This window comes from Helicoverpa zea, chromosome 12 (assembly GCF_022581195.2).
Source record: "Helicoverpa zea isolate HzStark_Cry1AcR chromosome 12, ilHelZeax1.1, whole genome shotgun sequence".
In the NCBI taxonomy this organism is placed as follows: Eukaryota; Metazoa; Arthropoda; class Insecta; order Lepidoptera; family Noctuidae; genus Helicoverpa; species Helicoverpa zea.
In genome coordinates this window covers 2,761,477-2,789,293 of record NC_061463.1, presented here as the reverse complement: position 1 = coordinate 2,789,293, position 27,817 = coordinate 2,761,477, and the positions used below count along the sequence as shown (strand labels likewise).

At 34.5% G+C, this 27,817-nt stretch overlaps 1 protein-coding gene across 1 annotated transcript in view; it reads right to left on the bottom strand.

Moving 5' to 3' along the window:
• Positions 1-315: 315 nt before the first annotated feature.
• Positions 316-27,817, bottom strand: part of LOC124635245 (prolactin-releasing peptide receptor-like) — an 85,296-nt gene continuing 57,794 nt past the window's right edge. The window contains exons 3-4 of the mRNA XM_047171102.1: positions 3,451-4,900; positions 316-743 (exon numbers count right to left, since the gene is read on the bottom strand). Of these exons, the coding sequence (XP_047027058.1) occupies positions 3,454-4,851 (1,398 nt within the window). The 5' untranslated portion in view covers positions 4,852-4,900 and the 3' untranslated portion in view covers positions 316-743; positions 3,451-3,453. The remainder of the gene's footprint in view (positions 744-3,450; positions 4,901-27,817) is intronic.

The window sequence follows — 27,817 nt, the reverse complement described above, 5'->3', positions numbered from 1 at the left end:
AATACTCCGTTAAAATTAGATTTTACAGCAAATCCTATTTACAAATCTCTCTACTTAATACTAAGAGTAATGTTTGTACAATTTCATTTATATGAGATATAATTATAATTACTACGGATTCTTGATTTGTGTTTCCCGATAAACTCATAATTTCAAGCATCGACATTTTTCAAAATAATTTTTATCAAGCTTAAGTCACAATTCTGATGCTTACATTTTTCATGAATACTGTCATTACATACCTAAGTCAGCGAAAAAATTATGAGATATATAACAATATTTATTTCACACTTTAAACATGAACTTAAAAATTTAATGTAAGCAACGGAATCAACAACAAAAAAATGCGATGTTTGAAACTGGGCTCAACAGTCTAATCAAAAAACACCAATCAAAGAAAGAATTACTTATTTACATAAATCTGACAGTTTTACTGTCATTGAGATAGAAAATAATATTAATAGTAGGCCATTTTGGATACTCGCTTCGTTTTAACTAGCTTATATTAATAATATGAAAGGTTAAACTATTTTACAGTAGGTATTAAATATTTACAATAACTAAGTCTATTATAATAGCGTTATTTAACACATTGATCACAGTAAGCAAAGCAATTTAAATATCTATACAATATATTTCATAAAAATGGTAAAAAAACACACAATCAACACTTGTAACATTACTTTATACTATATTACATAACATGAATTCTTCGTTTCAAAATCGTTGTCACGAAATTGGTTCTGTAACAAGAGAGAATTATAACATTAAAATAAATATTTAAATATCACTTTTTTTTTTTTAATTTTATCTATGCATAATTTAAACATAATATATTATGTAATCATTAATTTATTTTTTCTTCCAAAGTAACGTTTGAACGCGCTAATTTTGGGAACTGTTTTACTGATTCGAAAATGTATCTCAGTATTAAATAAGTCATTTATAACAGAAGGCTATAGATCACTTTTTATCTAGGTTGGTAGAGTAGCTTCCATGAACCCGAGTGAAACCTCTGGCAAAAACTTGTATTAAAAAACTTGATTTAAGACCGAGTTCTCTATACCTACTGATAAGCTACTCAAAAACTGGCCAACTCTGCCAGAAGAAAAACGCAGTCTCCATTCCCACTAATACGACTAAAACCATTAAAGAAATAACAACGAAAACAGCTGACGGAATAATAAAGAGGGAAATATCGCATAAAAACCAGATTAAAAAGTTCATCTGAAAGTTGAGAAATCAATTTGAACTTGTACTAACTGAATCTGGGCAAACAATGCCATAATTTGCTCGGCTCGGTTCATATGTAAATATGAGCCGCGTTTCTCATAAATTATTATCACGGATCGTTAGTTTAATTAAAGCCTCCTCTTGTCTTTGCGTGGTAGATAGGAATTTAATTTTCAGTGTATATAAAGACTTGTTAATTTGATTTTGAAAAGAAAATAATCATGTAATAGATTTTTATTTTATTAACTGGAGTAGCTAGACGGGATCTCAAATTACGAAATTTTTTATTATATTTTGAGTATCGGTATCTGCCTGCTTAGCCTTTTCCCAACTATTTTGGGGTCGGCTTCCAGTCTAATTGGATGCAGTAGAGTACCAGTGTCTTACAAGGAGCTACTGCCTATCCGACCTCCTCAACCCAGTTACACGGGCAACCCAATACCCTTACGTAAGACTGGTTGTTAGACTTGAGGATCGATACATTGGAAAAAAGTCTTCTTGGAAGAAACTAACAAAGCATGTGGTTCGTCTATTAAAAACCAATAAAATACTCTTGACATTAATGTTAACGAAAGATTTAAAATGCTAAGTTGTAAATCGAAAACTCTTAAACTGACAAAGAGATTAATTTGCATTAAATCCGATTTTATGCGATACTAAATTCTTAAATAAGTAAACAAGATCTGAGAAAACACATAAGGCAATAAAAATAAGAGTTTTAAAAATTCCGAAGACATGGCTAATAAATCTAAAGTCGAGTACATATCTATAGATATTACAAAAGCTATGAATCACGGAGGAAGAAAAGATAGCGGAGATGCCATAAGAAAGGTAGGTCAGGCGCCTTCTTGTAGGCCAAGTAACGTACGGTAGGCGTGATCAGTTATTGCAAGTAATAAGGCTCAGGTTCCTTGTCAAATCAAAGACAATCTGTCAAAGATTGGGTCTTGATTGATTGGTGATTTTATTTTTAAAATAATGGATGGGTTCCATAGGTCTCGTGCCCCGAACACCCGCATTTTGGAGCGCTGATCCTTAGAAGATTTTGCGATGTGGCATCTCCGCTAGTCATTTTGTTCTCCATGCTATGGAATACAAGACTATAAATATAACAATACGGATGTTACTATGACAGAAATTATTAGCAAAGGTCTACTCGTCAATTTCAATTTAACGGTTATCATAGTGGTTTTCAGTAAAATTTGCGATGACTTAATTCATATCCAGTGACACGATAATTTATACGGAACGATGCTAATTTGGATACCGATGGATTCCGATGTAAATTGGTATCGTGTTAACCGGTGTTGTGTATAGTTGACAAATTGAATTGTTTATGTAGACCATAATTATTAGTGATGGAACTATTAGATTTGAGGCTTTGTTTTGTGGTAATTATAGTGCCAGAAAATCAATTATTTTTTTTAATAAATACAGCGATAAATATATAAATCAGCAATTACCTACAGTCAGATTTTTACAGTTTTTGCAGAAACTTTTATTTCAGAATCTTGTCTGAAGATTTTATTTTCATTTGATATTTTTAATACTTACGTACCTGAAGTCATAATGTTGTTTTGAGCTGTCGTTCCTAGTATTTTTCCAATAAATTTTAGTATCAAAATTTATTTGTTTTCAAGTTGTAATTTCAAGAACTATCTTTATTTAACTAGCAAACAAGCTCATATAACAAAAAGTGCAAATCAGGTGATGTTGTTTACCAGCACGCTGACTGCAAACGTATCGGTTCACAAAATCAAACATTCTAGACTCCACAAAACTTCCAATAACACGCCTTTATCACCCCGTTTTTATGTCCAAACTTTTTCTTTAAATTGCGAGTTGAAAGCAGTCACCTTTGTAATTGGTTTTATTGAAACTTCCCGCGACGCTAGCAAGAAACTTTCTCAATTACGCAAATAAAAGGGAAAGAGGTGAAAATTGAACTTGCAAAGTTAGTTTACGTGAAGATTTTAACTTCCGTTTAACTTGTACAAGAATGTCACGGAACTCTTTTGTTAAATACGAAGAATATTTTCTATAACATCTGTCTTTATGATGTAACAGATAAGATGTATTTCGAAATGTGTATCGCTAAATGTTTCGGCAATACTGACACTCATAAATGTGAAACATGTGTAAATGATGTTCTGGATTTTTATCTAAATGTTTTCGCATATGCTATAATGGGTATGAAATAGTATGTGTCATACTTACAAATTATATAGGAGATTTGGTCTCTCTCGGCTCACTAAGTTGTGATTCCTCATCTATTAATTGCAAATTAACGTTTTCGCTTTTCGTATGAAAAGTTGCTGATATTGTCTTATCTTCTAAAATTATATTTTCCACTTCCACCCCATTATCTTTTCTTCCATTGCCATCTAAGATTCGCTGTTTTATCGACGGCCCTCTGTTGAAAGACGAAGCCAACAAAGTTTCTTGTATCGTATCATTACCGTTACAGATTTTGTCAGTTTTGTGCGTTGGCATGCGTCCAGAATGGTAACTGTTCCTCACGCCACCAGTTGACTCAAAAAAAGGAAGCACTTGTTTGAACTCCTTCCTAAAGTTTTCGTTCAACCATGCGTATAGAAATGGATTGTAACACGTCGACGCCATCGCCATTGAATGGGCGAGAAAGAATGACACAAAGTAATAGTTCCACTCCGTCATTTGTGCGTAGAAGTCATTAAATATATTGATCAAGTTTATAGGCAGCCAGGATATGCCAAATATAGCCACCATGGATATGAGCATTCTATTTGTACGTCTTTTCCTATCTCTGTCCGCTTCTTCTCTCCTGGTATTCTTAGCACCGGGTTTCGACCTCGCTCGGTCATTCAATCTTATACTAACACATGTATAACAAATCGCTATTATTAAAAACGGTATTAGAAATTGCAAAACAGTTGTGAAAACTCCGAATATTTTTCTAGATTTATCCGAAGGCCAACTTTCTTCGCAATAGTAAGTCCTATTGTTTGTCGTTTGTATTCCCATGAAGAGGCCATACGGGCAAGTTACGACTAGGGAAAACACCCATATGAATATTATAATAAGTATACAGGTGTTCAATTTCATCCTTGGATGAAACGGGTATATGATGACAAAGAATCTGTCTATGGCTATCGACGTTAAGGTGAGTGTGGATATGTAAACACTTGTGCCTTGAGCGTACGGCATGAGATGACAAAGGAGTCTTCCGAAAACCCATCTTCCTAGAAACGTGTACATAGGCGTCAAAGGCACAGCGAAAATACAAAGCAATATATCTGAGAGGGCTAAGTTCGTGATGAACAGGTTGGTGACTGTTTGCATTGCTCTGTTCCTGAACACGACATAGCAGACTAGGACGTTTCCGAACACACCTAGAACGAAGATGACGGTGTATAGAATGCAGAATGCAACTTGTACTATTTTGACATCGATGATATCTGTGGTTTTGTTGGCTTTGGGTTCGTCTATGACTTCGACTGATTCTCCTGTGAGGGTTTTGGTGAGTATGAGAACTCCTCCACCTAGGTAGGTGGTCCCGTTGAGTGACATCGCCGCGGGAACATATCGGCTGGCTAGTCCCGCCACATCGTCGGGACTGGTGTTATAGGCTGACAGCATGTTAGCGAATTATCTTTCTGTTTAAAACTTCAGATGTTCCCCAATCCATCTGTGGACAAGGAAAGGACTTGTTAATTAATAGTATTTGATACATAACATATCGAGGTTCATTTTATGAAATGATTATGCAAAACGGGATCTTTGTACGCTCGCCTCAGTACAAAACTGGGTTTTGCTAGTTTGGTCGTAGACACGTTTCATATTAAGGCTGAAATCATTAGAGATAAGTGTTGCTTAAACTACTACTAAACTTAAAATATAAACGACGCTCACAGTATTTTCAGGAAACACTTCAAAGATAACGCCTAATTGAACTTTGCCACATCAGCAATTAATTTTAGACTTTCTCACAACTACGTAAAGATTAATATCGTTTGACTGATTAGACAGTTTCCAAGATAATGTGTCGGTGTTGCCATGGCAACTGAAACGATGGCTATAAACTCAAACTTTATTGTGGATGGGCCATATAACATGACGTCATACGTTTCGGCACCGTATGTTTCAGCCACTAAAATACTATTTCAGTTTGTTTAAATTTTGCTTACAAACTTTACCGTCCTTAATTTCAGGTGTCACAAACAGCACTTTATTTTGCATAACTATCACCTGTTTTATTTTTAAGTGGACAGCTGTACTGATTTATGTTTTTATAAGCTTAAATTATATTTTTGGTTGAAAAATATTCATTTGTTATGCGAATAAGAATTTATTTTGTACATCAGTAATTATTACAATTTTTATGGTTGTCACTATATTTCATTACAAATTTAAAAAATATAACATCAATGTACATTAATATCCCAATTAACCCTAAAATTACAACAAGGGACAATAATACCCCAAACTTGCCACGCTTAGCGTCATAACCCTGTAATTGTCGACTAATCCTCTTGTAAAACTTCTTGTATTTACATAGGGATTTACACAACAGTTCAACATGACTGGATCGGGGTACTAAATACCCCTAAGCCTATTATGTTTGATCAAAACATATGGGCTTATGTTTAGTGTAAATTTAACTTTGTTAATCGAGTGTGGTAAGTTATGTAAGCTAGTTTGGATCATTGTTACTGGTAATTTTGAAATTAAAGTATTTTTTGACTAAATTGATTATTATTGTTACTGTTGAAGAATGCGGAAGATTAAATTTCGTATTGGATGGCAACTTTTTCTTTATTTTTAAGTTAAGTTGAGTTAAAAAATATTTCCAATGTAAAAATTAAAAACTATCAAACTATGCATGTTTACAATTTTGTTTTTAATGGTATTTTATCCATTATAAATCTTCACAATATTTTAATGATGTCAAAAATATAATTATTGACGTTATACATATACATATTTTATATAGGTACATTACGTTTGTAAGTGATCTGTAAGTAGGTAGAGTCCGGATTTTACTCTTGTAAAATTCGACTCTTAGCAAAACTTTCATATCAAAGTAAATATTCATTGTTTGTGAACTCAAATTACGTTCACAGTCTAAACTTCCTGAATCTTTAATTATACCAAAATCAAACAGTCAGTTGACACAATATAGATTTTCAACGCGTATCATTTTACACAGAAACAGTAACTTTAAAGACACGTTTAGAATTAGAAATGAACAAACTTCGTGATAGGTGGGAATGTTCTGAATACTTCTGACAAAGGTGAGTAGGTGTATAAATGTATGTTCTAACGTTAATGAGAATATGACTCCTAAAGTATTATAAAACATAGCTTACGCACTGGCGGATTTTTGTCGCGCGTAGCAAAAGAGTGTGACATATAGTTATCGGCACGAATCTTGAGCTCTGACCTACATCTGCGCAGAAGTGATTTATTAGCAAAGAACCAATCCCGAGTGACGGCTATGACGCGATGCACTGCGGGCCAATCACCGCTTTAGCCCGCCCCCGTGCCTCACTTCATACCACAAAAGGGACCCAATAAATTACTTCTGCACAGGTGAAGGTCAGAGCTCAAGATTCGTGCCGATAACTATACCTATTGCGAGCGGCAAAAATATGTCATTTGTTTGCTCTTGTACAAACCGAGTAGTGTAGCTCGGAAAAACCGATCGGAAAATCCGCCAGTGCGAAAGCGCTTTAATACCGTGACGTTACAAAATTTCCTGTCTGTCAAACAAGTTGAAATTTCAAACTTCCTACTTAATTATTGAGTTGAACTCTTTGACATTGCTATATTTACTTAAAAGTAATTTTCTTAAGACTAAAACCGTGTTATGTAGGTATGTTTATGTATAGTTCGGCCATTCAGAGAATGCGTTCCTGACACGTCGCGATTGAACTGACGACGTAACTACATTCATTGATTATTGATATAATAATGTTGTTTTAATGCTCCTCAATTGTTAAAACGGTAAACAACCAGCAAAAATATTTTTATCGTAACTGCAACGCCATTGCAAAGTTACGTCGTCAGTTCAATCGCGACGTGTCAGGAACGCATTCTCTGAATGGCCGAACTATAATAACATTTGCAATTTTGTAAGGCATTACAAAATAAATGGGATTATTTCTGAAGGCTATTACGAAGATTCGTCCTAATGGTTTGTTTATTGTTTGTTCAGAATTAAGGTGTTCTGGAGAATGAAATGAAAATTAAAAGGTGTTTTGTTTAAGGCCTTTTTAGGTGGTTTAAGTAAAGGACTGGAGTTTATTTTCAGACGTACTAAAGTTAAAAATAAAGAAAAAATCAATGGGGTCTTTTCAAAACGCAAAAAAAAGTATAATTAAAAAGAAATACTAATAGTGATTCCGAGAGTAACAATGTGATTTGAAACTAAATAAATCATTCATTCAGTTTTCTGTTTGAAAATTGGTGCTAAAATTAGTAGCGGGTTTATTAATAACTTCCACTATTGACATATAGTAATAATCTATTCATAACAGTGCCTGTTACATTCTATAAAAATAAATGAAAATATGTTTATTTTAAACGTTGCACAAATATTTTCAGTGGGCGTAAAATATGGAACAGTGTTTGACCAATAAACAACTGATATTTATTTTATGTTTTTCAAATATTTACATTGCATTTCATTGTCCAACCTTTTTTATGTTTAACAGTACCCTCACACTGAACACTTAAAAGTCGGCCGATAGTCGACCCAATTGTCGACTATCGGCCGACTTTTTTTTAAGTATGCATATCTTGTTTTCAATCAAAGTTTTAGTCGGTCATATCGGCAAACTGGTCTTTGTAATGTGCGTGCTACCATTCATCTTCACACTGATTTATGAGCCCAAACAAACTATCGGCCGACTAAGAGTTTGCAGTGTGTACCTAGTTTTAGATAAACATCAATGAAATAAAAATGCCACGCTATGGCAAACAACAGTCATTGTTTTTGCGTTTTATTATAAGTGGAATGTTATTATTTTGATCTACGATACACAGTATGTGTTTGTTTTATGATGTCTTAGGAATATGTGTAAAAAACGGCATCCTGTATTTTTTTCGCGAGAATGTTGTTTTAGCAGTTTTTATGATTTTTACTACTGAATATATACGTATACTGAATGCCACGAATACAGGAATAGAGCCATTCGTATATAGGAGTGATATTTTTGGGCATTAATTCGTCAAAAGTCTATATCTCAATTCGATTAAAAATATTATAATTACCTATGACTTCTTAAAAGTTATTTTGACAAAAATATACCGCTTATATTCTATACTTAGACCACAGCAAAATCAGAGTACGAACCTAAAATCGTAATCACGACACGAAAACATCTAGGGTCATTAAAACTGAATTAATGACGACACAAATTAACGTAGACTCAATCCTTTGCGAAATTCATTATTCGTCCTTTTGCAAGGACACGCCGATATTAACAAGATTGGAATTCGGACTTTCATTTGTTTTTCGAATTGGTTTCCAAAGGGTTGTGTTAAAAGAAAATTCTTGCTTTGAAAATAGAATTCTTAATGAAAGAGCATGTTATGTAATACAAAGACTGTTCGTTATTTTAATTTCGAAAATCTTTGGGATTTCATTGACGTAACATTTCTGTCTTAGTAACAGGATGTTGAGGTGATCTGGAATAATTGGTATTTAGCATTAAGTCAATAAATTATAATAACACTAGTGACCCGACCCGGCTTCGCACGAGATAACAGCATTTCCCCACTATTTCATGTACCTGTGTTATTATACATATAAACCTTCCTCTTAATCATTCTATCTATTAAAAACTGCATCAAAATCGGTTGCGTAGTTTTGAAGATTTAAGCGTACAGCGTAAAGGGACATAGTATCCCTATGATATGATAGTATACATAGGGATATAGGGACAGAAAACGCGAGTTTGTTTTATACTATATAGTGATAACTGAATAGTTTTATATAATTGTAGCGATCATCCTTATTAAGCTAATTATTTGGCTTAATTAAATATAAACGAATGAATTAGTGGTTTGTTACTACTAATGAGGTATTTTGCATGACTATTATTAATTACCTGAGGGTAATTACCTGGGGGTAATTAATAATAGTTTGAAAATGCTTTTTATGTTCTATCAATTTAACACTCAATTTAACTAGGTCCGCATAATGCATAATACTGCCACATAACAAATACCATTAAGTCACAATAAAAAAACTTTACTGCCATTATCCTATCATTACTTATAACACAATTTGATGGATAACTACATTCATTTTATGGATTTTTCCATCAACAGGTACGGTAGACTGGACATCAGTGGTAACTATCATGCACCTTAACTCAATAGTAATAAGTACGATTTTCCTATAAAACTGTTACCACTGACCTGAAGTTGACTGTACCTAATGGATAGCCAACACGCACTTAGTTACTGACCACGAGAAATTATTAATTAAGTTAAAAGTACTGAAAAATAATATGTTCATGTCAATTTTAATTACAAAGCTTGGCGATAAGCGGGTCGTTGATAGAATGAATTATTGTGAAATCAATATAAATAATTGATTGTTGTCACTTTTTGATTACCTATGTATCGTCTGGTTGTAAGGTTTGGGTTACATGTTGTAATATGGCCTGCTGATTAATAATCAATGATTATTTTTTTTAAGTAGCAAGTTATTTTTGGTATTGCTCTTTATACCTACTGTGTAAATAATTAATCATTGGAAAAGTCTCATCTTTGCAAACAAAAAGAAGTTGAAGCTTTATAATCCATTGTTGGCAAAGGAGAACTAGGCTACTGAAATGTATGCTATGACATAAGAGTCCCTCGGGTTCCATAACGATTCTATTTAATTACCAAACGATAATTCATCATCTGGCTAACCTTTTCCTAACTATGGTGGGTTCAGCTTCCACTCTAAACGGATGCAGCTGAGTACTAGTGTTTTACAAGTGTTGTTTTACTACCTATCAGACCTTTTCAACCCAGTTACCGGGGCAATCCAATATCTCTAGGTAAGACTGGTTACCAGACTAACTGCCTTCTGACTATCCGTAACGACTGCGAAATGAGAGCCGGGACCTACAGTTTATCGTCGGGCCATCCGAAACACAGAAGAACTCGTTACAATAAGATGGTCACCCATTCACGTTATTCGTTGTTTTGCCTTATGATCGACAGATCTTCCAAACCAATAAAAATACCACAATACAACACCTTATTCCTGTAATACTTGGCCGACATAACCAATCGTATTCCATTTACTTAAGCCTAATCCCATAAGTACCTGCCATTACCTCCAATACGGCCAGTAATACCGTTTGGCTTAACAGTTAATGTTCTGAATCCATTACAGGGATCTCACACTGTGTGCGAGGAAATTCGGCGCCTGTGAAAATCTGTTATCAACTTAATGTACATAATATTATTGTGAAGAAGTATAGTTCGGGACATTTTAGAGATTAATTTTTGAAACTGATTTTGGTAAGTATTGTAGTATTGTAGCAATGAAATACGACGTTATTTTTGAGAGTCGTAGCATAAGGAACGCGAGTGAAACCGTGTTCTGTCCACTGGTTTTTCCCGTCTGTTAAAAAGGGTTACGTTTTTTATTCATTCAAAAAAGAAGTACAAAATCTGATAGAGCCGCCGTACGGGCGTTACCAATATTATATCTATGTGCTGATTTGCCTGCTAGAGATAGAATTAATTTTGACATTAGCTCCATACAAGTAATATCCAATTCCTACCTCTAGTAAGCAAAACAACACAGGAATAGAATGCGGGGAACGGCTGTTTAGTCGTTGCAATAACATGCAAAATTAGAAAACACAATATTGCCCTGACTTGCTTAGTCGGGTACTAAAAGAGAGTGCTCACTGCCAATCTAAAAAAAATCCCTGCTTACCCAAGCGTAATAGTGTGTGATCCGCCTTAATGTTCTAAATCCATTAGAACATTTAGTTTGCCAAGACAAATGTATCAGCCATAAGGGTAACGACAGTCCCCAAACTTGGGGGATTAGGCTTTCATAATTGTTTTACGACTTTCTAAGTGCTTGTTGTTGTTGGGTAATTTTACAGCTTGTGGTAAGATCGCTTGAGTTGAAGTTATCATTGCAGTTTCAATGTAAAACTTAACAGGCTTGATGGTTCTGCATTTTGAATCGAGAGTTATTTTAAATGGAAAAAGCCAGTTGATGTCTCTCAGATTTCTAGGGAATGTCACGAATGTAGCAGAGGAAATTTTAATATTACCTTTAAGGATTTAAAATAAATATATCTTATATTTATTGGGAATGTCACGAATGTAGCAGAGGAAAAATAAACTTTTCGTAAAGGATTTAAAATATAAGATTATTAAAATGAATCTGCCTTTCCAAGTATGAATGCGTGTGCCGAATTACTTACGTAGTAAAAGAGATTATAGTAAAATCCTACTTATTTTGTTGACACTGCTAATTAATTATAGGTATCTACTTGTTTATCAATGTAATCGTCGGATAATATCTTATGGCTTTAGTTCTGCTAATTAATTAATAATAATTGATATTAGATACTATTGATATAGTCAGGATTGTAACGGATTCCGAAAGTTTGGCTTATAAATAAGTTACATTAAAGAATGTCAAGACTAAATCTTGCGTAAAGTTATTGGTTGAAAGGTATAGTTATTTTAAAGGTTTGAATACAAACACTGAATGTACTCACGATTATTTAGCAGATCCAAGAACTTTTTCTGTATGGAATTCCTTTCAAATAATTTAATTAATCGAATACACGACACATAAGCGATGCGAATGTATTGTTCGCCATAAGTGACTACAAATTAATATCCTTATTTTTATCCAAACGAATTCATTACAGACACATCTATTTCTAACTTTTACTCTGTATTTGAATAGGACGAGAAGACAAAGGGCGATGTTAGGTGATGCGCAAAACCTGTAAGCACCTACGCGCCGTACGTTTCGACACCACCCACGTGAAGTACTGATGTTAAGGAGTTTTTGGCATTTAATCTATTTTTGTTATTCGTGAAGCGTGAAGAATAAGATAAATATAAAGAGATCGCTCTTAGCGATAAGACCGCCCATTATGTCACCTACCTTAACTAGATTAAGATCAAAAATGTAAAATTGGTGTACCTAATAAAGTATATCTATCTATCTATAAATGTAGGTACAAGCTAATTAGAGCTGTATAAAGATGTCAGAATTGTTATCTTCGTAACTTGCTTTTTTGAGCATTCCGCTATAAAATTAGTACCTTACTTTCATCTGTTTAAGAGTTACGGTGTCACAAACACTGCACGTAGCGATAAAACGTATAATATTCTTTTTAATTGTAACGGCGTTAAAATAAAACTTTTTTTTGAACCTATTACAGTAATATATTATTTTGATTATCTAGTAGGCAAGGTTAACTGATACTCAAAAATAACACGATCATTATAACTTTACCCTTTCCAATGTAAATTGACATTTAATAACTACCTTTAACAACATACTCTTCATTCAAACCCCATACGGCTTCAGACTACCCACGATCCTAAGCGATCAGGACATTATATTCCCATTTGCTGTCAACACGAACGAACGCAGTACTTACACGGAACAAAATCACAGAAATGACGTTATACTGACTTTTATAAGTCAATTGTTCTTATCAAATGACAAGTTGTTGCTGATAAAATGAGCGGAAACAAGACGTAGTAGTCATTTACCTTCGTACCTACATTTAAAAAGTGTAATAAACGCACACAATCACACTAAAACGGTTGACGCGATTGATGAGTTCGCGTATTTGATTTGAGCTATTTTAGTACTGATTTTAATGAGGCAGCTTTCAGGGTCTTATATGAAATATTTCTTAGTTTTATATTGAATTTAAATATTTACTCTAGAAGTCACTTTGTAAGTCTATAGGTTAATCATGGTGTGAGGAGTAGGTACTTTTTCAGGAAGCTGGTGAAAAAGCGAGCAAGGGCTGGTATCGTATAAGCTGTCTATAACCCTCTATTTGTTTGGGCTCTATTTAACGTTTGCTAAAAGAATGTGTGAAACACAAGTAAATATAATAAAAGTTATTATTTGTAGAAGATTTTCCGTCATACTTCTTCAGTAAAAAGGATTTTTTTTTGTATGTTTGTTGATATGGTATGATGATTTCAAGATAATGGCTCCGAAACTGAATCGATTTTAAAAATTATTTCACCATTAGAAAGCTGTATTATCTCCGAGTGACATAAGCTATATTGATTCGGGTACGAGCAGTAGGTAGTTCAAAGGGGACGCGAGTAAAACCGGGGGAAAACAGTTAGTTTTGTTATACGTATAATGGACTGCTCGGAGACTTGTATCGGGCGTGCCATGATAGGAAATAAAAGAATTAGGCCTGGGTGAAGCTCTGGCTGTATTTATAAGTCATAGGTCAACCAGTTTTCTAGGAGAAAATGGAATCAAAGAAAAACTTGTTCGGAAAATAATAATATCGTGGTAAAAGTTTGTCGATATAGATGTTACAATTCGATTAAAAATTATTACTACTTAGATGTAAATAAGATGCAGTTTTATAAACACATGTTTTATCTCATTTTATCATCCTCCACTACAGTAGGTACCTTATTAAAATATTTTGAGCACAGAACATTACTTTCATACTCGCTTCTATTACTTTTACAAGGTAAGTTTACCCAAAAAATAACAAATGCAAATCGCAAAAATGTTTACTTAGGTACGCTGAAAAAATACTAATGTTTCACAATAATATTTACTTGGATAAACAGATAAATACTCACGTTATTATAATATCTTTTCGTAAGCTATGTAAATTAGGATACATGTGGTAAGCTGAAATTCCTCGAATATATTTAAATAAATACTAAGCTTTTTACTTTATTATTCTGAATTATTTTGGAATAATTGTACGACTATTTTTATAGAGGTCGGTAAACAACTGAACAATAATAAATAACATATATATTTGGAAGATTAAAAAAAGATTACAAGGCTGTCTGACTGTTATAATAAGTAATGTAATAAGTATCAATCTCTTATACGAATACGAGATTTTATTAAAGACTTTTCCAAATAGAATTTTCCGAACGTTAACTTTCATATATTTGTGTTTTAAAACATGCCAAGCTTAGATTCAATGTCAAATATTCATATAGCTAGCTACCACAGCACTAAAAACAAACAAGCGACGGCAAAGAAACTAAATTAATAAAAAAATTACCCTTCTTGACAGTCGTGTAAAAAGAGAGTTCTTTAACCCCCACGACTAGACGACTCATCGTAAAAGTCACATTCTAAAAAATTAAAACAAAAGACAAACTGTTACATATACAACAGACATGAAAAACATCGTAAAGTTTTTAATAAAATTCAAAGATACCCTCAACTTATATTGCTCATAGAATATAGATTCGATACTGAAATAGCCTAGAACTTGATAGTATGTGTTTGATGTCTTAGACACAGAGTAAGGAATGAGCGGAGATGCCATAATGCAGGTAGGTCAGGCGCCTTGTAGATCAAATTCCTACGACCAAAATGATCACTTAAGTACGAGGCTTTCGGGTTCTTTAAGACATATGTCAACGAATTTAGATAGAACAAAAAAATGGTCGGGTCCAAAGAAGGCGTATAAGGGCGAAAACAGTAACGTTCCTCGTCCTCCGCTCACCCGTATTTGCGCGCGCTACTTTCTTAGGCGTTTTTTCGTAATGACATCTCCGCTAGTCATTTTGTTCTCCATGCTTAAAACTGATATACTATGTGTTTGATGCATCTTAGATTATTCTAAAACTTTACATATATCATGAGCTTAAAGTTGGTTAGCGCGAAGTTTGCGTATATATTTGAATCTTAATCCTCAGTGCACGGGCGCATAATATCCAGTAGAGGGCTTAAAGTGTGTGCAGCATACTGATCGTGGCCATTTTGAGAGATAGGAGTAGCCAGAACGTGGCAACATTTGAGTTTAAAACTTTTGCAAAAATGGTGAAGAAAAAATTTCGTGTTGGTAGATGAGAGTTTACATAGGACATACAATACACATTTCTCAACTTATATTGAAGTCAAAAAACGACCCCTTTTTGCCACTCAAATTAACTAGGTATCCCAATGTTTACCAAAGAAAAGCGACCAGCTTCTGTCTACCCGTAACAACTGCCAAAGACGTTTAATGACGGCCGGGACGTACAGTTTTACTCTTGTGACCTTATCACCACTATTTTAACCTACATAAAGAGATAAAGGAATTCTTATTAAAAAACGAAAGTGAAATAAAAACTTAACACTGAAATGAATAGAATTTCAGTTTTAATAAGAAAAGTTTATAGTCTCTTAGTTGGATGTTCGCGTGATAAATGGCTATCAAGTGACCGTTGTCATTCTAGGGTTAGTTGTCAACAAATTCCGTTTAAAAAATATGTTTAGTTTATTCCGTAAGGGATATTAGTATATTTGTGACCTATATTTGTGATATATTGTAATGTCACTGATGAACTGATAACTTTAAAGTTTTGTTCATTATTATTGAAGGGATAGCTGTGAAATATCATTTTTTTAAATTGGAGTAGAAGTAGCTATTTCAGTTTAAATTTCGTTTGTTGATATTTATCGCATAAATGTCTCTCAAAAATTCAAAAATTAGGTATATTTACCATTCACTTTAGCTACACGACGTTATTAGTTTTATCTTCAAAAACACTACAACACTAACAACTTCATAACTTTAGCTTAAAAAATAAACTTTCCCATCTAATAAACCAGTTAATAGAAAAATGCAAGAAAATTTCTAAACAACATAAGCAGGTCAGTGCTCTCGACATAAGTTGAAAGTCAACACTCTTGCCACTGGACGTTGGCAGTGAGCCAGCAAAATGAAGTGAGGGTGCGTCTACGCGGTGCAAGTAGCTTGCGCATATTGAGTCACTTGCGCAAGTTACATGCATTTTAAAAACGTGAGGTCCAGCGACTCGCCCCGAGGACACGGTGGACCACACAGTCCAGGTGTGCCCCGCATGGGAGGGGCACCGCCGGGTCCTCGTTGAGGCTTTGGGCGGCGGCGACCTCTCGCGTCCGGCCCTGGTTCAGGCCATGGTCCGGGGCGAGAGGGAATGGGATGCCGTCGCCTCCTTCTGCGAAGCGGTCATGCTCGAGAAGGAGGAGGCGGAACGCCAGAGAGTTCGCACCTCTCATCCCGGCCGCCGCGCTGGACCAGGTAGACACCATGGGCGCCGGGTGTCGCGAGATGACTCCCGGCCACCGTAGGCGTGGGTCTGTGGGCGGTGAGTTCGGGTGGCTCATCGTCCCTCTGTCTTTCTAGACGACAGACCCGTGTCGACGGCGCGCGTTGTTCCACGCGCTCCTCAAAGAGATGTCAGCAACCCCAGCGGGGCCCAGCAGGGCCAAGGCCTGCCGGGGCTGCGGGTTGTTCGAAAGAGATACCGCGGCCCTGGTACATAAAAGGCCTATGACGGAACACGACGATTTTAGTCAGTAAGAGTCTGACACTCCCTCACCGCTGCTAACCCACAGCGGGAGGGGTCATTTGATGATTTTACGTCGATAAAAAAAAAAAAAAAAAAAAAAAAAAGGTCCAGCGACTCGCGCATACAATAATACGTCCAAGACCGATTTCGGCCACGGTGGCTGTTATCATTAAGGAGATCAGCGAGCTGCGCGGGGCATAATATAGTGCACAAACATTTGTGCATACACTATTCCTTTACTTTCATAACCCTGTGATGTTGGGCTTGCAAACCGACACGACCGGAGAGAGATCACTCGCAGGACCGACATTAACGTGCTCTCCGATGCACGGGTGTATCAATCACCAACTTCCAGACTACAGGCTGCTTTGTGAAAGTATATAAAATCACATAGCGATTTCGGCCCGATCCGGGAATCGAACCCGACACCTCAGTCATAGCAGTCGCGCTTGCGACCACTAGACCAACGAGGTAGTCGACCAAAGCAAGCTACCTACCCTCATGCTCTGTCACTTGCGCATGTTAACTTGCTCCAGCTACATGCACCGTGTAGAAGCACCCTTAGATTTTAGAAAACACTGGTAGCCGTATGCAGACAGATACAAATGAATATTGTAATGATGTCTGTAGTGGGATTTAGAGATAAACTTGCTTATTTTAAAGTCGAGCTTGGGTTTTACTTATTATTGAAGTTTTCAATTGGGTAGATACAAAGTGGCTTAGTATTAGGTTTATATTGGAGATTATTTCTGCAGAAATTGTATTAAAAAATCTACAAGAAGTGTCTGATGGTTTTACTCGAATTCTGAGTGAATAAGCTTGTGAACTGTCCAATATATATTTCAGGTTTTCGTCCCAGATGGTTTAGTCGATTTCAGAAACGTCAGAGACAAAACAGTCACTCTGTATAGGTTTTTCTTTTTTTTTTATCGTCATCGTCTTCATCTTCTGAGCCTTTTTCCAACTATGTTGGGGTCGGCTTTTTTGTATATAGGATTATTATAAGTTCGTTCTTTATTTAAATTAAGAGTTAGTAGAATGTAGAATGCTTACATTGTGTAATATTATTTACGCTTAACATTTCTGTCTCGCATGTTCCTGTAATAATTTAAGTTATGAAGGGTATGTTTCAAAGCAAAGTTTCATACACTTTTACGGCTATATTAAAGCAGCGCGAGGCGTCAAGATTTCCACTTAACTCATATTTTATGAAAAATACCGACTAGAAGGGAAGAATATAAATATCAACGTTGCATGTAATAAAATTCAAGTATTTTTATGGAAAACACTAATTGACTTTATGACCTCTTGAAAAATCTACTCTATAAGATATTATACGTAGAGGAACTGCAGCTTAGAATGTATTTATTTATTGTATAAGAGAAAGTCGTGTTAGTTACACTATTTATAACTTAAGAATGGCTGATCCGCTTAAGCTGAAAATTTAATTAAATGGGAGGTAGCTTAGACCCAGGAAAAGAATAAAGGACAGTTTTGGTCACCATCTGGCTACGGGAAGCATTTATCTCAGGACGCGAGTGAAACTGCGGGCGGAAACTAGTATTATATAAATTCCATTTTATTTTAAAGGATTAAACAATTGTAACGACTACAGACTTACAGTGAATTTCATTTCATTTCTAGTTTTAGACTAGAAATGTAACCGTGCCGCGACAAAGACTACGGTTGGTGTAAAACCAACCGTCGTCTTTGTCGCCACGGAATTTTATAAATCTTTTTTACAAGCAAATAAACTACTTATACGCTTTCACTGTCAAAGGATTTCTCTGATTTGTATATAAATGGAAAGATGATTAAAAGTTGTAGATCGAAATAGCATTTTAAACTTTGAATAAAAATAGCCACTCGGTACAAATCTCCTGGGTATTTTCTTTTTCCTTTGGTTTCTATATTAAACACGCGCCGTTTTCCCGTGGTTTCACCCGCGTCCCGTAGGAGCTACTGCCCGCACTGGGATAAAATATAGCCTATGTTACTCACAGACAATATAGCTTTCTAATGGTGAAAAAATATTTAAAATCGGTCCAGTAGTTTTTGAGTTTATCCATTACAACCAAACAAACGAACAAACAAAGTTTTCCTCTTTATAATATTAGTATAGATGTTCTATTTACCGAACCGCTTTTTATAGAATGCAATATGCAAAGTTTACTTAATGAAGCTTTATGTTCAAGGGAATATTAAATACGTATTTATTAAAATGATAAAATTATGAGTTTAATTCTAAGAACACACCTACATGTTATGTATGAAAGCGCCCACGTCATACGGACGGAGGCGAATATTATCTTTTGTAAACTAAAATCGTTTTGTTTAACAATAAACTAGGTACCTATAAAAAGATAAAATATTAGAGGTTTTAACGTCTTTTATATTTCCTTAATTTTTATGGTGACTACGCAAAAATTGCGTAATTTCTTAAGTTGTTAGAAAAAGTTACCCTATTTCCTTATTGGATGAAAAGCCAGGAATTAGCTATCCGATAAGGATATTTAGAATAAAAAAAAAATAATCCTTAACATTGAAGATGAAACGTGGAACTAAAAGTCAATTTTAGTATTAATTCAAATAAACTCTTTCTTCATGTAATTGTAAGTCATCGTTATATTTTTGCTGGACTGAAATGTAAATTGATAATAAAATCATTTTAATGATATAATATTACTGTTACAGCCTTTTTATCCTCCCACTGCTGGTCACAGGCCTCCTCTTACACGGAGAAGGATTGAGCATGAATAATGATGTAATATTAACTCAAAATAATTAGGTATTTAATTTATGAAACACACCAATACATTGTTCGTACTCAGATAAAATTTATCGCGAAAAGTTTGTTACATAAACGGTAATTTGGAATTTTAAATTGTAGCCACAATCGGTTAATGTTTTTCCTCGGCAATTTGTTGAGTTTTTGTTCTGAATTGTTTTTCTTTAATAGAATATTTAATTTATTGTCGGTTATGCTTTTGTTTGAGAATTACGTAAGCATTTGGAATCTCCAAAATAACTTCCTATTTTTATTGCCTGTGATTTATTATTACAAAATTTATTTTCATGCACTTTATGAGTTTGTAATTTTTGGTTTGTAAAGCGTGTTCTGTTTTATTTCATTTGCCGATCTTTGACAAAAACATTTCAGATAAGGTCTATAAATGGAATGTTGCTCATGAAATTCACAATACTAAAATATTCATTTTGAAGCCGCAAATACGATCAATATGAAGGTCAACCCACAAATACCTGATACACGAAACTGAAATATTTTAGAACTATGCAAACAAACAATTTGATGTTAACGAAAACCACAATACAGAGGGATAAACGGACTGGATTTCATTCATAAACCATGTAGTCAATAATGTCCTCTATGAACCAATCAGTCGGTAAAATGAACTCAAATCATATCAATCATTTATTGTGTTGGCTGTTTTCAATGTAACAAAATTAAGTGTATTTAAATTACTATTTCTTACTAGGTGCTAATTCATAAATACTGCACCTAAAAAGTATTCACTTTGTGTAAAAAATATAGCATTTTTATTTGTAAGTCGACTCTTGTTAATTCAAGCCTGCGATATTTCGAACCTCTCGTTAATTCAAAGTTATCACGAGTTCCCTACAAAATCTCTTTATATTTCGAACTAAATCAATACATTTTGTTGCACTTGGTAATTCGAACGAAAAAGGCATTGCTATATAACAAAAGGACGCGTTAATTCGAATTCTTAGTCGTCCAACACTCGAGAATTCAGAGTTGCAGAGAGGAAGAGGCGGAAAGATTGTAAGTCAGAGTCAGAGAGCAGTCTGAGTAGCAGCAATCTGCTTTGAAGCAGTTTGACGAAGCTGTTTCGAATGATTAATTAATTCACATTATGAATACATGTATGCACACAAATGTGTCTTTAAACTTTTGACAGTGTTATAAAATAGCAGTTAACACATAATAATTGATCAACACTTAATAATGCGAAGTTTTGTTTATTTTCTCTCACAAATTTCGAACCATTTCATATTTCAAAAACTCGATAATTCGTAATATTTTAAGAGTCCCTCGAGTTTCGAATTAACGAGACTCGACTGTATGTACATTACGTACATAGAATTCCCGTCGGTTACCTGCATGTCGTTAGAATCTCACGTCAGAGACCGCCAGGCGGATTTGTGAAGCATTAATACCTACATAGAACTTTTCATCACTTCAATCTTCTAGTGTTTCAGGTCAAGTTTCATAATTAAATACATAAACCTAAATATTTTCCATCGCATTCCACTGTCCAATGTCAATTTGTGGCAAAAAGCCGATTATGATTTACAAAGCTGATTTATTGCCAGTGGTACTAGTAATCCGGGAATATATCCAGACTGATTCATTCCCGATTGATTATTATATTTTTTTTTTTTTATAAATAATATAAAACAGGTAAACTTAGGAGTTTATCTATCTATACTAATATTATAAAGAGGAAAACTTTGTTTGTTTGGTTGTAACGGATAAACTCAAAAACTACTGAACCGATTTTAAATATTCTTTCACCATTAGAAAGCTATATTATTTGCGAGTAATATAGGCTATATTTTATCCCGGTGCGGGCAGTAACTCCTACGGGACACGGGTGAAACCGCGGGAAAATGGCTAGTAAAGAATATAGTGGAAGAGGACGACCAGAGAAACGATGAATGGATTTTGTAAAAGTCGATATGGTAAGAAAGAATGTTAATTATGAGATGCCGACAATAGAAGAGTATGGAGGAGAAAGCATGCTGCGCCGACCCCAAATAAAGGATGATGATGATGACCTAAGAATAATGTATGGAAATATCTAACTGGTAATTAAAAATACGAGAGATTAGTTCAATGTCATTAGTTGTTTTACGGGAATCCGGGATTTTTCAGTTATAGGAAAGATCATAAACATTGAAACCAAACCAACAAACCATTGTGCCAGTAGAGTAAAAATTATTTATATGAACTCGTACGCGACGTGAATCTTAATATTATTTTTGAGCTACATTGTGCTAGGTATATCATTTTTCTACGGAATATATTTATATCCAACAGGCGTACAAGATTATTTGTATCTTTCACACGAAATGCGAATAAAATCTTCGATTTAAATAATAAGAATTCGATATATTAATATTTACTGAAGTAAGGATATTTTTTATTCCGGTAAGAGTTTACTTTAATGTATTTTATTTTATCTTTGTATCGGAAAATATACGCTCTTTTAAAGCCGCATAGAAAGCCGCATATAAGGATACACATACATATTTAAAACCGCTTTGAAGTATACAGTATATTTGAATATAGAATCGCTATAAAATCAGTTCACCAACATCGAAAACATGCACAATAAAATCTCCTTGAGAAAAATGGAGGTAACGCCACTTTCACACAAGCAGACTTTGTCGCATATAGCAAAACCTAGCGTTTACGCGCTATATCGGTTTAAAGACTTTTATTCTCATAAGAACAATACAAAGGTTCACTTAAAATGAGATACAGAGTATTCTTATATCTAAATTGATTCATTCTGCCTTCTTGTTGGTGAAGTTATACAAAACAAATAATATAAATGAAAGTTTATAATTGCTAACATTTAGGTAATAAGTATGTGGTATGGTTACATTTCGTGAACGTAGTTTCTCAGTTTTATTTTAAATTCGTTTTAAATTTATTTATTTTAATAAATTTATTTATTTATTTTAAATTATCACAATCTTTTACGTAATTTGGTAAGCTGTTAAACATCTGTGCACCTTCAAATAGTATGGTTTTTTTACCGTAGTTTGTCCGAGCTTGTCTGCGTTGTAATTTATTTCTGTTTCTTAAGTTATGTGATATTGTTTTTTTTTTTGCAGTTTTAAGTTTGATTGTACGCTGTTTGTGATATTTTTTTTTATTAGAATGCAGGTACCGTGTGTGTATAGTTGTTTCAGATCTAATAATTTGGTTTTTTCGAATAGTGTTTTAGTTGGAGTAAGGTAGTGATAACGGTATAATGTTTTAATAATTTTGTTCTGGGTTCGTTGTAAAGGTGTTAGTATAGTTTTTGCGGCGGATCCCCATATTTCAATAAGGTATTCGAAGTGTGATTTAATTAATGAATTATAAATAATAGTACGTATTTTTCTTGGAATGATTGGAAGATGGATGGATTGCCTGAAAGATGATATGAATAGGAAGGGAGTGAGTGTCAGTATGACGAGTGATAGGGGAAAATGGAAGAAAATGACATATTGCGCCGACCCCAAGTAATATTTGGGAACAGGGCAGGAGAAAGAAGAAGACAATTTGAGACTTTGCGTAATGATGCGAGTAATGAAGCTAATTTTGATTTTACATGTTCGATGTGTAATTTCCATGTGAGTTTATCGTCTACCCTCAGACCGAGATATTTTTCGTGGCTTGAACTTTTTATTATGTCATTGTTTATAGTAAAAGGTGGAAAGTCTGGTATTGGTTTGTTTTTTTGCGGTGAAAATCATGTATGTTGTTTTGGATGTATTTATTGTAAGTAGATTATATTTAAGCCACTCATCAAGTATATCAAGATCTTTTTGAGCATTTGCTATGATAGTATGGATAGATTTATCGAAATAGAAGAGGCATGTATCGTCCGCGTATAAAGTTAGGTGACCCGTTAGCCCTATTTTATTAATATTATTTATATAGATTAAGAAGAGTAACGGACTTAAAATTGAGCCTTGAGGACAGCCGAATGGTACGTTTTTTATAGAACTAGTGAATTTATCTATTTTAACTACTTGTTGCCTATTTTGTAAATAAGATGTTAACATTTCTAGGGCTTTATCTGTAACTCCTATGTTGTTTAATTTCTGAATAAGTTTGTAATGGCATACGGTGTCGAATGCTTTTTTTAAATCAATAAATACCCCCAATACAACGTCCTTTTGGTCTATGTGCGTTTTGATTTTCGTTACCAAGTCTACTGTAGCTGTAAGTGTGCTAGATTTCGAACGAAAACCGTATTGTTCGTCGATCAGGAACTTTTTCTCAAGAAGGTATGCATTTAGACGGGTATATAAAACACGCTCAAAATTTTTTGATAAAACGGGTAAAACAGACACTGGTCTGCAGTTACCTGGATCTGTCTTACAGCCCGATTTGAAAATCGGGCTAACTTTGGCGACCTTAAGCGTGTCCGGAAAAATGCCGACCATCGGACATTCGTTTATGCAGGTCGTTAAATTAGGAACAATTATATTTTTTAAGCATATATTCAAAACGGCCTTGTCAGCAACTACATTTTCTAACCGTTTAGGGTTGAAACCCTCGGGTCATGGGGTCCGAATGCTCACACCCTATTTGAAGATCTATCTAGGCGACTGGTTGACGCTTCTCGTGACAAAAAGGCCAGGATCAGCATGGTCATCCAACGAGGTAATGCTGCCAGCCTTTTGGGTACGCTCCCAGTCGACAGCGATGGGGATGAATTTTTTGAAGCCTTTTTAGTTTTAGTTTTACTAAGATAGTTTTTTATATTCATTGCAAACATGTAAATATGTATGTTAGAATAAATATTCTGAGCGGCAAAAATGTTTCGTTCGAACCGAGCAATGTCGCTCGGAAAAACCGTGTGGAAAATTCACTTGTGTGAAAGCGCTGTTAATATTACTGGTTGGTAAACAAACTTAGGAGTATAAAAAAAGAATAATAAATTAATCCGCGGAATCAATTTCGTTTACAATTCAATCAATCATGAAAGACAATCGAATGTTATTATTGACTTAGCTGAAATAGGATATTGTTGGTCGCCATGTCATTATGATGAGTCACTGTGTAAACACGGATAAATTTATCGCGAAAATGTCCCTTAGCTTTATTTATAATTAGCAAAAACAGTATCTGTGGTGATTGAAATCACAGGGATATACCTAAGGATATTTTTTTTCAGGGGTTTCATGTTTTAATTAAGTTGTATTGTACCTAATAGTCACCGTATTAAAAACCGTTTACAGTATCAAAATGCATTTAACTTCGCAACAAATTTATAGCATACATTATATACAACATCTTAGGCCTCAACATTTATTGGCACACCCGGAGAAAAGGTACTCTAGCCTTCCTCAATACATAAGCCATCTAACATAGACAGAATTTTTCAAATTGGCCCAATGGCTCATTCAAACAAACAAACCATCTTGCTTTATAAGATTACTAGCTTCCGCCAGCGGCTTTGCCCGCATGGTATGTTGATAAAAAGTAGCTTATGTGTTAATCCAGGGTATCACCTATCTACATACCAAATTTCAATCAAATCGGTCCAGCCGTTTTTGCGTGATTGAATAACAAACATACATCCATACATTCTCACAAACTTTCACATTTATAATATAAGTAGGATGTATTCACATCACTTTTCTTACAAGAGTCACCATTGGAAGAACAAACAAAACACGGCTAAGATAAAACGTCGACAGCATACATTACCCTTCTTCTTAAATGAACCAAGTCCTAAGTAGGCTTAATCCTTACGCCTGCCTGACAAAAGCTAATGAAAGAAAACCAAGAAGTGAGCACATAATTATCCTAGAGTACCCGCAAACTGCAGACTAAATAGTCGGCCCACAGTTGACCGACTGGTTGGTAATATTTTTTTTAGAAGAAGTCTTGATTTCCATCAAAGTTTTCAATCGATCTGAAACAAGCTAAATACCTGATCTTTGTTATGTGAGTACTGCCATTCATCTTCACTGGATTATGAGCCCAAACCGATTATCGGCCGACTAAAAGTTTGCAGTGTGCTCTTAATCCTTACGATAGCCTGACAAAAGTAAATGAAAGCAAAACCAAGAAGTGAGCACACATCTTAGTCAATTGTTGTTACTCCAAGATATATGTATATTGTTCATGGAGGAGAAAAGGCCTGTTCGCAGATAACAAAATGCTAAGTCTCTTAGAAATACGATAAGTAGGGCTTTCTCTTGATTGCTTGATGGAAGGCACGAATAAGGCCATGTTCTGTGTTATATAAGAAACCATGTAACATGTGTTATTGCCCCAGCATTAGCGAGGAAAAGTAAATAAAATTCATTTTGAAATTATACGAAGAAAGAAGTTAGCCTACTAAAGAATTCTAATGGTGATAATACTCAGAACTTTCTTACTCATTATTCACTTTAGTCGCGTGTTTCCAAAGAGTTTTAAAATGGTCAATATTATCGGAACTGAAAAAAACAGGAATGAAACCATCTTCCTATTTATTTCTCAATTTTCTATTTTCTTTCATAGCTATTGAAATAACATTTTTTCATTTCGCAACCTCATCGCTTCGCAATATTTACAAGCATTTTTGGTTTCTAAACCAAAAGAGATTATTATCTCTCGGCTGTAAATATCAGATGACGTAAAAAGGATAACATAAACTCGTGTTGATGACGTCAAACTGTAAATAATACTTCGCTAACGAATATATTCACCCTTTACTTACACGAGTAGGTACGTGTAATTATTTAAACGGGCGAGTCTGTTAAATATGAAGTTTGTTGGATGGAAACTAGATGTGTACTGGTAAACAAAAAAAAAAAAAATAAGTTTAAAATAAAACTCTCACTTTGCTTGATCCATCCTCATCATCCTCCGAGCCTTTATCCCAACTATGTTGGGGTCGGCTTCCAGTCTAGCCGGATGTACTTACTATGCTTGATCGATGTGAATTTTTTTTGAAAAATCCGGACTATGAGAGAAAGAAAGAGAGAAAGCGGGAATACAGAGTACACCTGTGTATGCTCAAATACCTGTGCACTATAATATGTCCTTGCAGATGGTTGATCTTCTTCAAGACAGCCGTCATGACCGAATGCTTGCCTAAACGGCATTAAACATCACTACATAGTATAAAACAAAGTCGCTTTTTCTGTCCCTATGTCCCTTTGTAGTCTTAAATCTTCAAAACTACGCAACCGATTTTCATGCGGTTTTTTAAACAGATAGGGTGATTAAAGAGGAAGGTTTACATGTGTAAAAACATCCATTAAATAGTGGGAAAATAGTGTTATCCCGTGCGAAGCCTGCGCGGGTCGCTAGTAGATACTAAACAAACAATAGCGCCCTATATTGTACCAATGATCAATAGATATGAGGAATACCTGAGATAAACCACAAAACACAGCAAAAAGACAAACTACATATGTCCTACAAGAAATAACAATTTCATCCATCTATCCCCAAATCCGTATTCTCCAATAACATGTTATTAGTAATTCAACCCTGATTAGTTGTGATTACATGTGCCTTACTACACACGTTCGAATGAGGTTGCTCGTAAAATTCAGCCTTTTTGGGACAAAATGGCGACTGTCTTTTTGTTTTTTGCTTCTGCGTGGACTTTTATAGGAGATTCTTTTAGGGTTACTTTATAGGACATAGGTCTTTTAAAGTATCTTATAACACCTTTTTTTGCCACGAAAATAATAATAAATCTTTATTAGGCATTCCAGAGTATACATTAATAATTTACAATGACAACCCCACTAGGCACCACGGTTTCCTTATGGACTAATGAGATCAAAATACAAATACAAGACTTAAAGTAATTATAATAAAAAGACAATGTGTGTGTTTGTGTGTGAGTGTGAGAGTGTGTGTGTGTTCTTCATAAAGATTTTCTAAATTGATACAAGTACCTAAAGAAAAGTAATCAATTTCAATATTATTTAGTTAATGTCGGACGTATTGCAGCACAGTTGATGGGTCGGAATTATTATCATAACAACTAACGCAGGAACCAACAGACCGACATAATACAAAAATGAGTACCTTCTATCTAAGGCAATGAAGTATAATATTCCTCTCAGCGTTGTTTACTCTTACAGACCATAAAGTTCAGCAAGCATAAGCATAAAAGGATGCCTCCACAAAAAATAAAATAATAATTCCGACACAAATGAACATGAATTACTACATTGACGCAACATTGCGTAAAAAAACACGTGTTGTTATATCTACAAAACAAAATACAATCACTAGCAATATTGAGTTATCCATAGAGACTGATAAATGACGTCACATAAA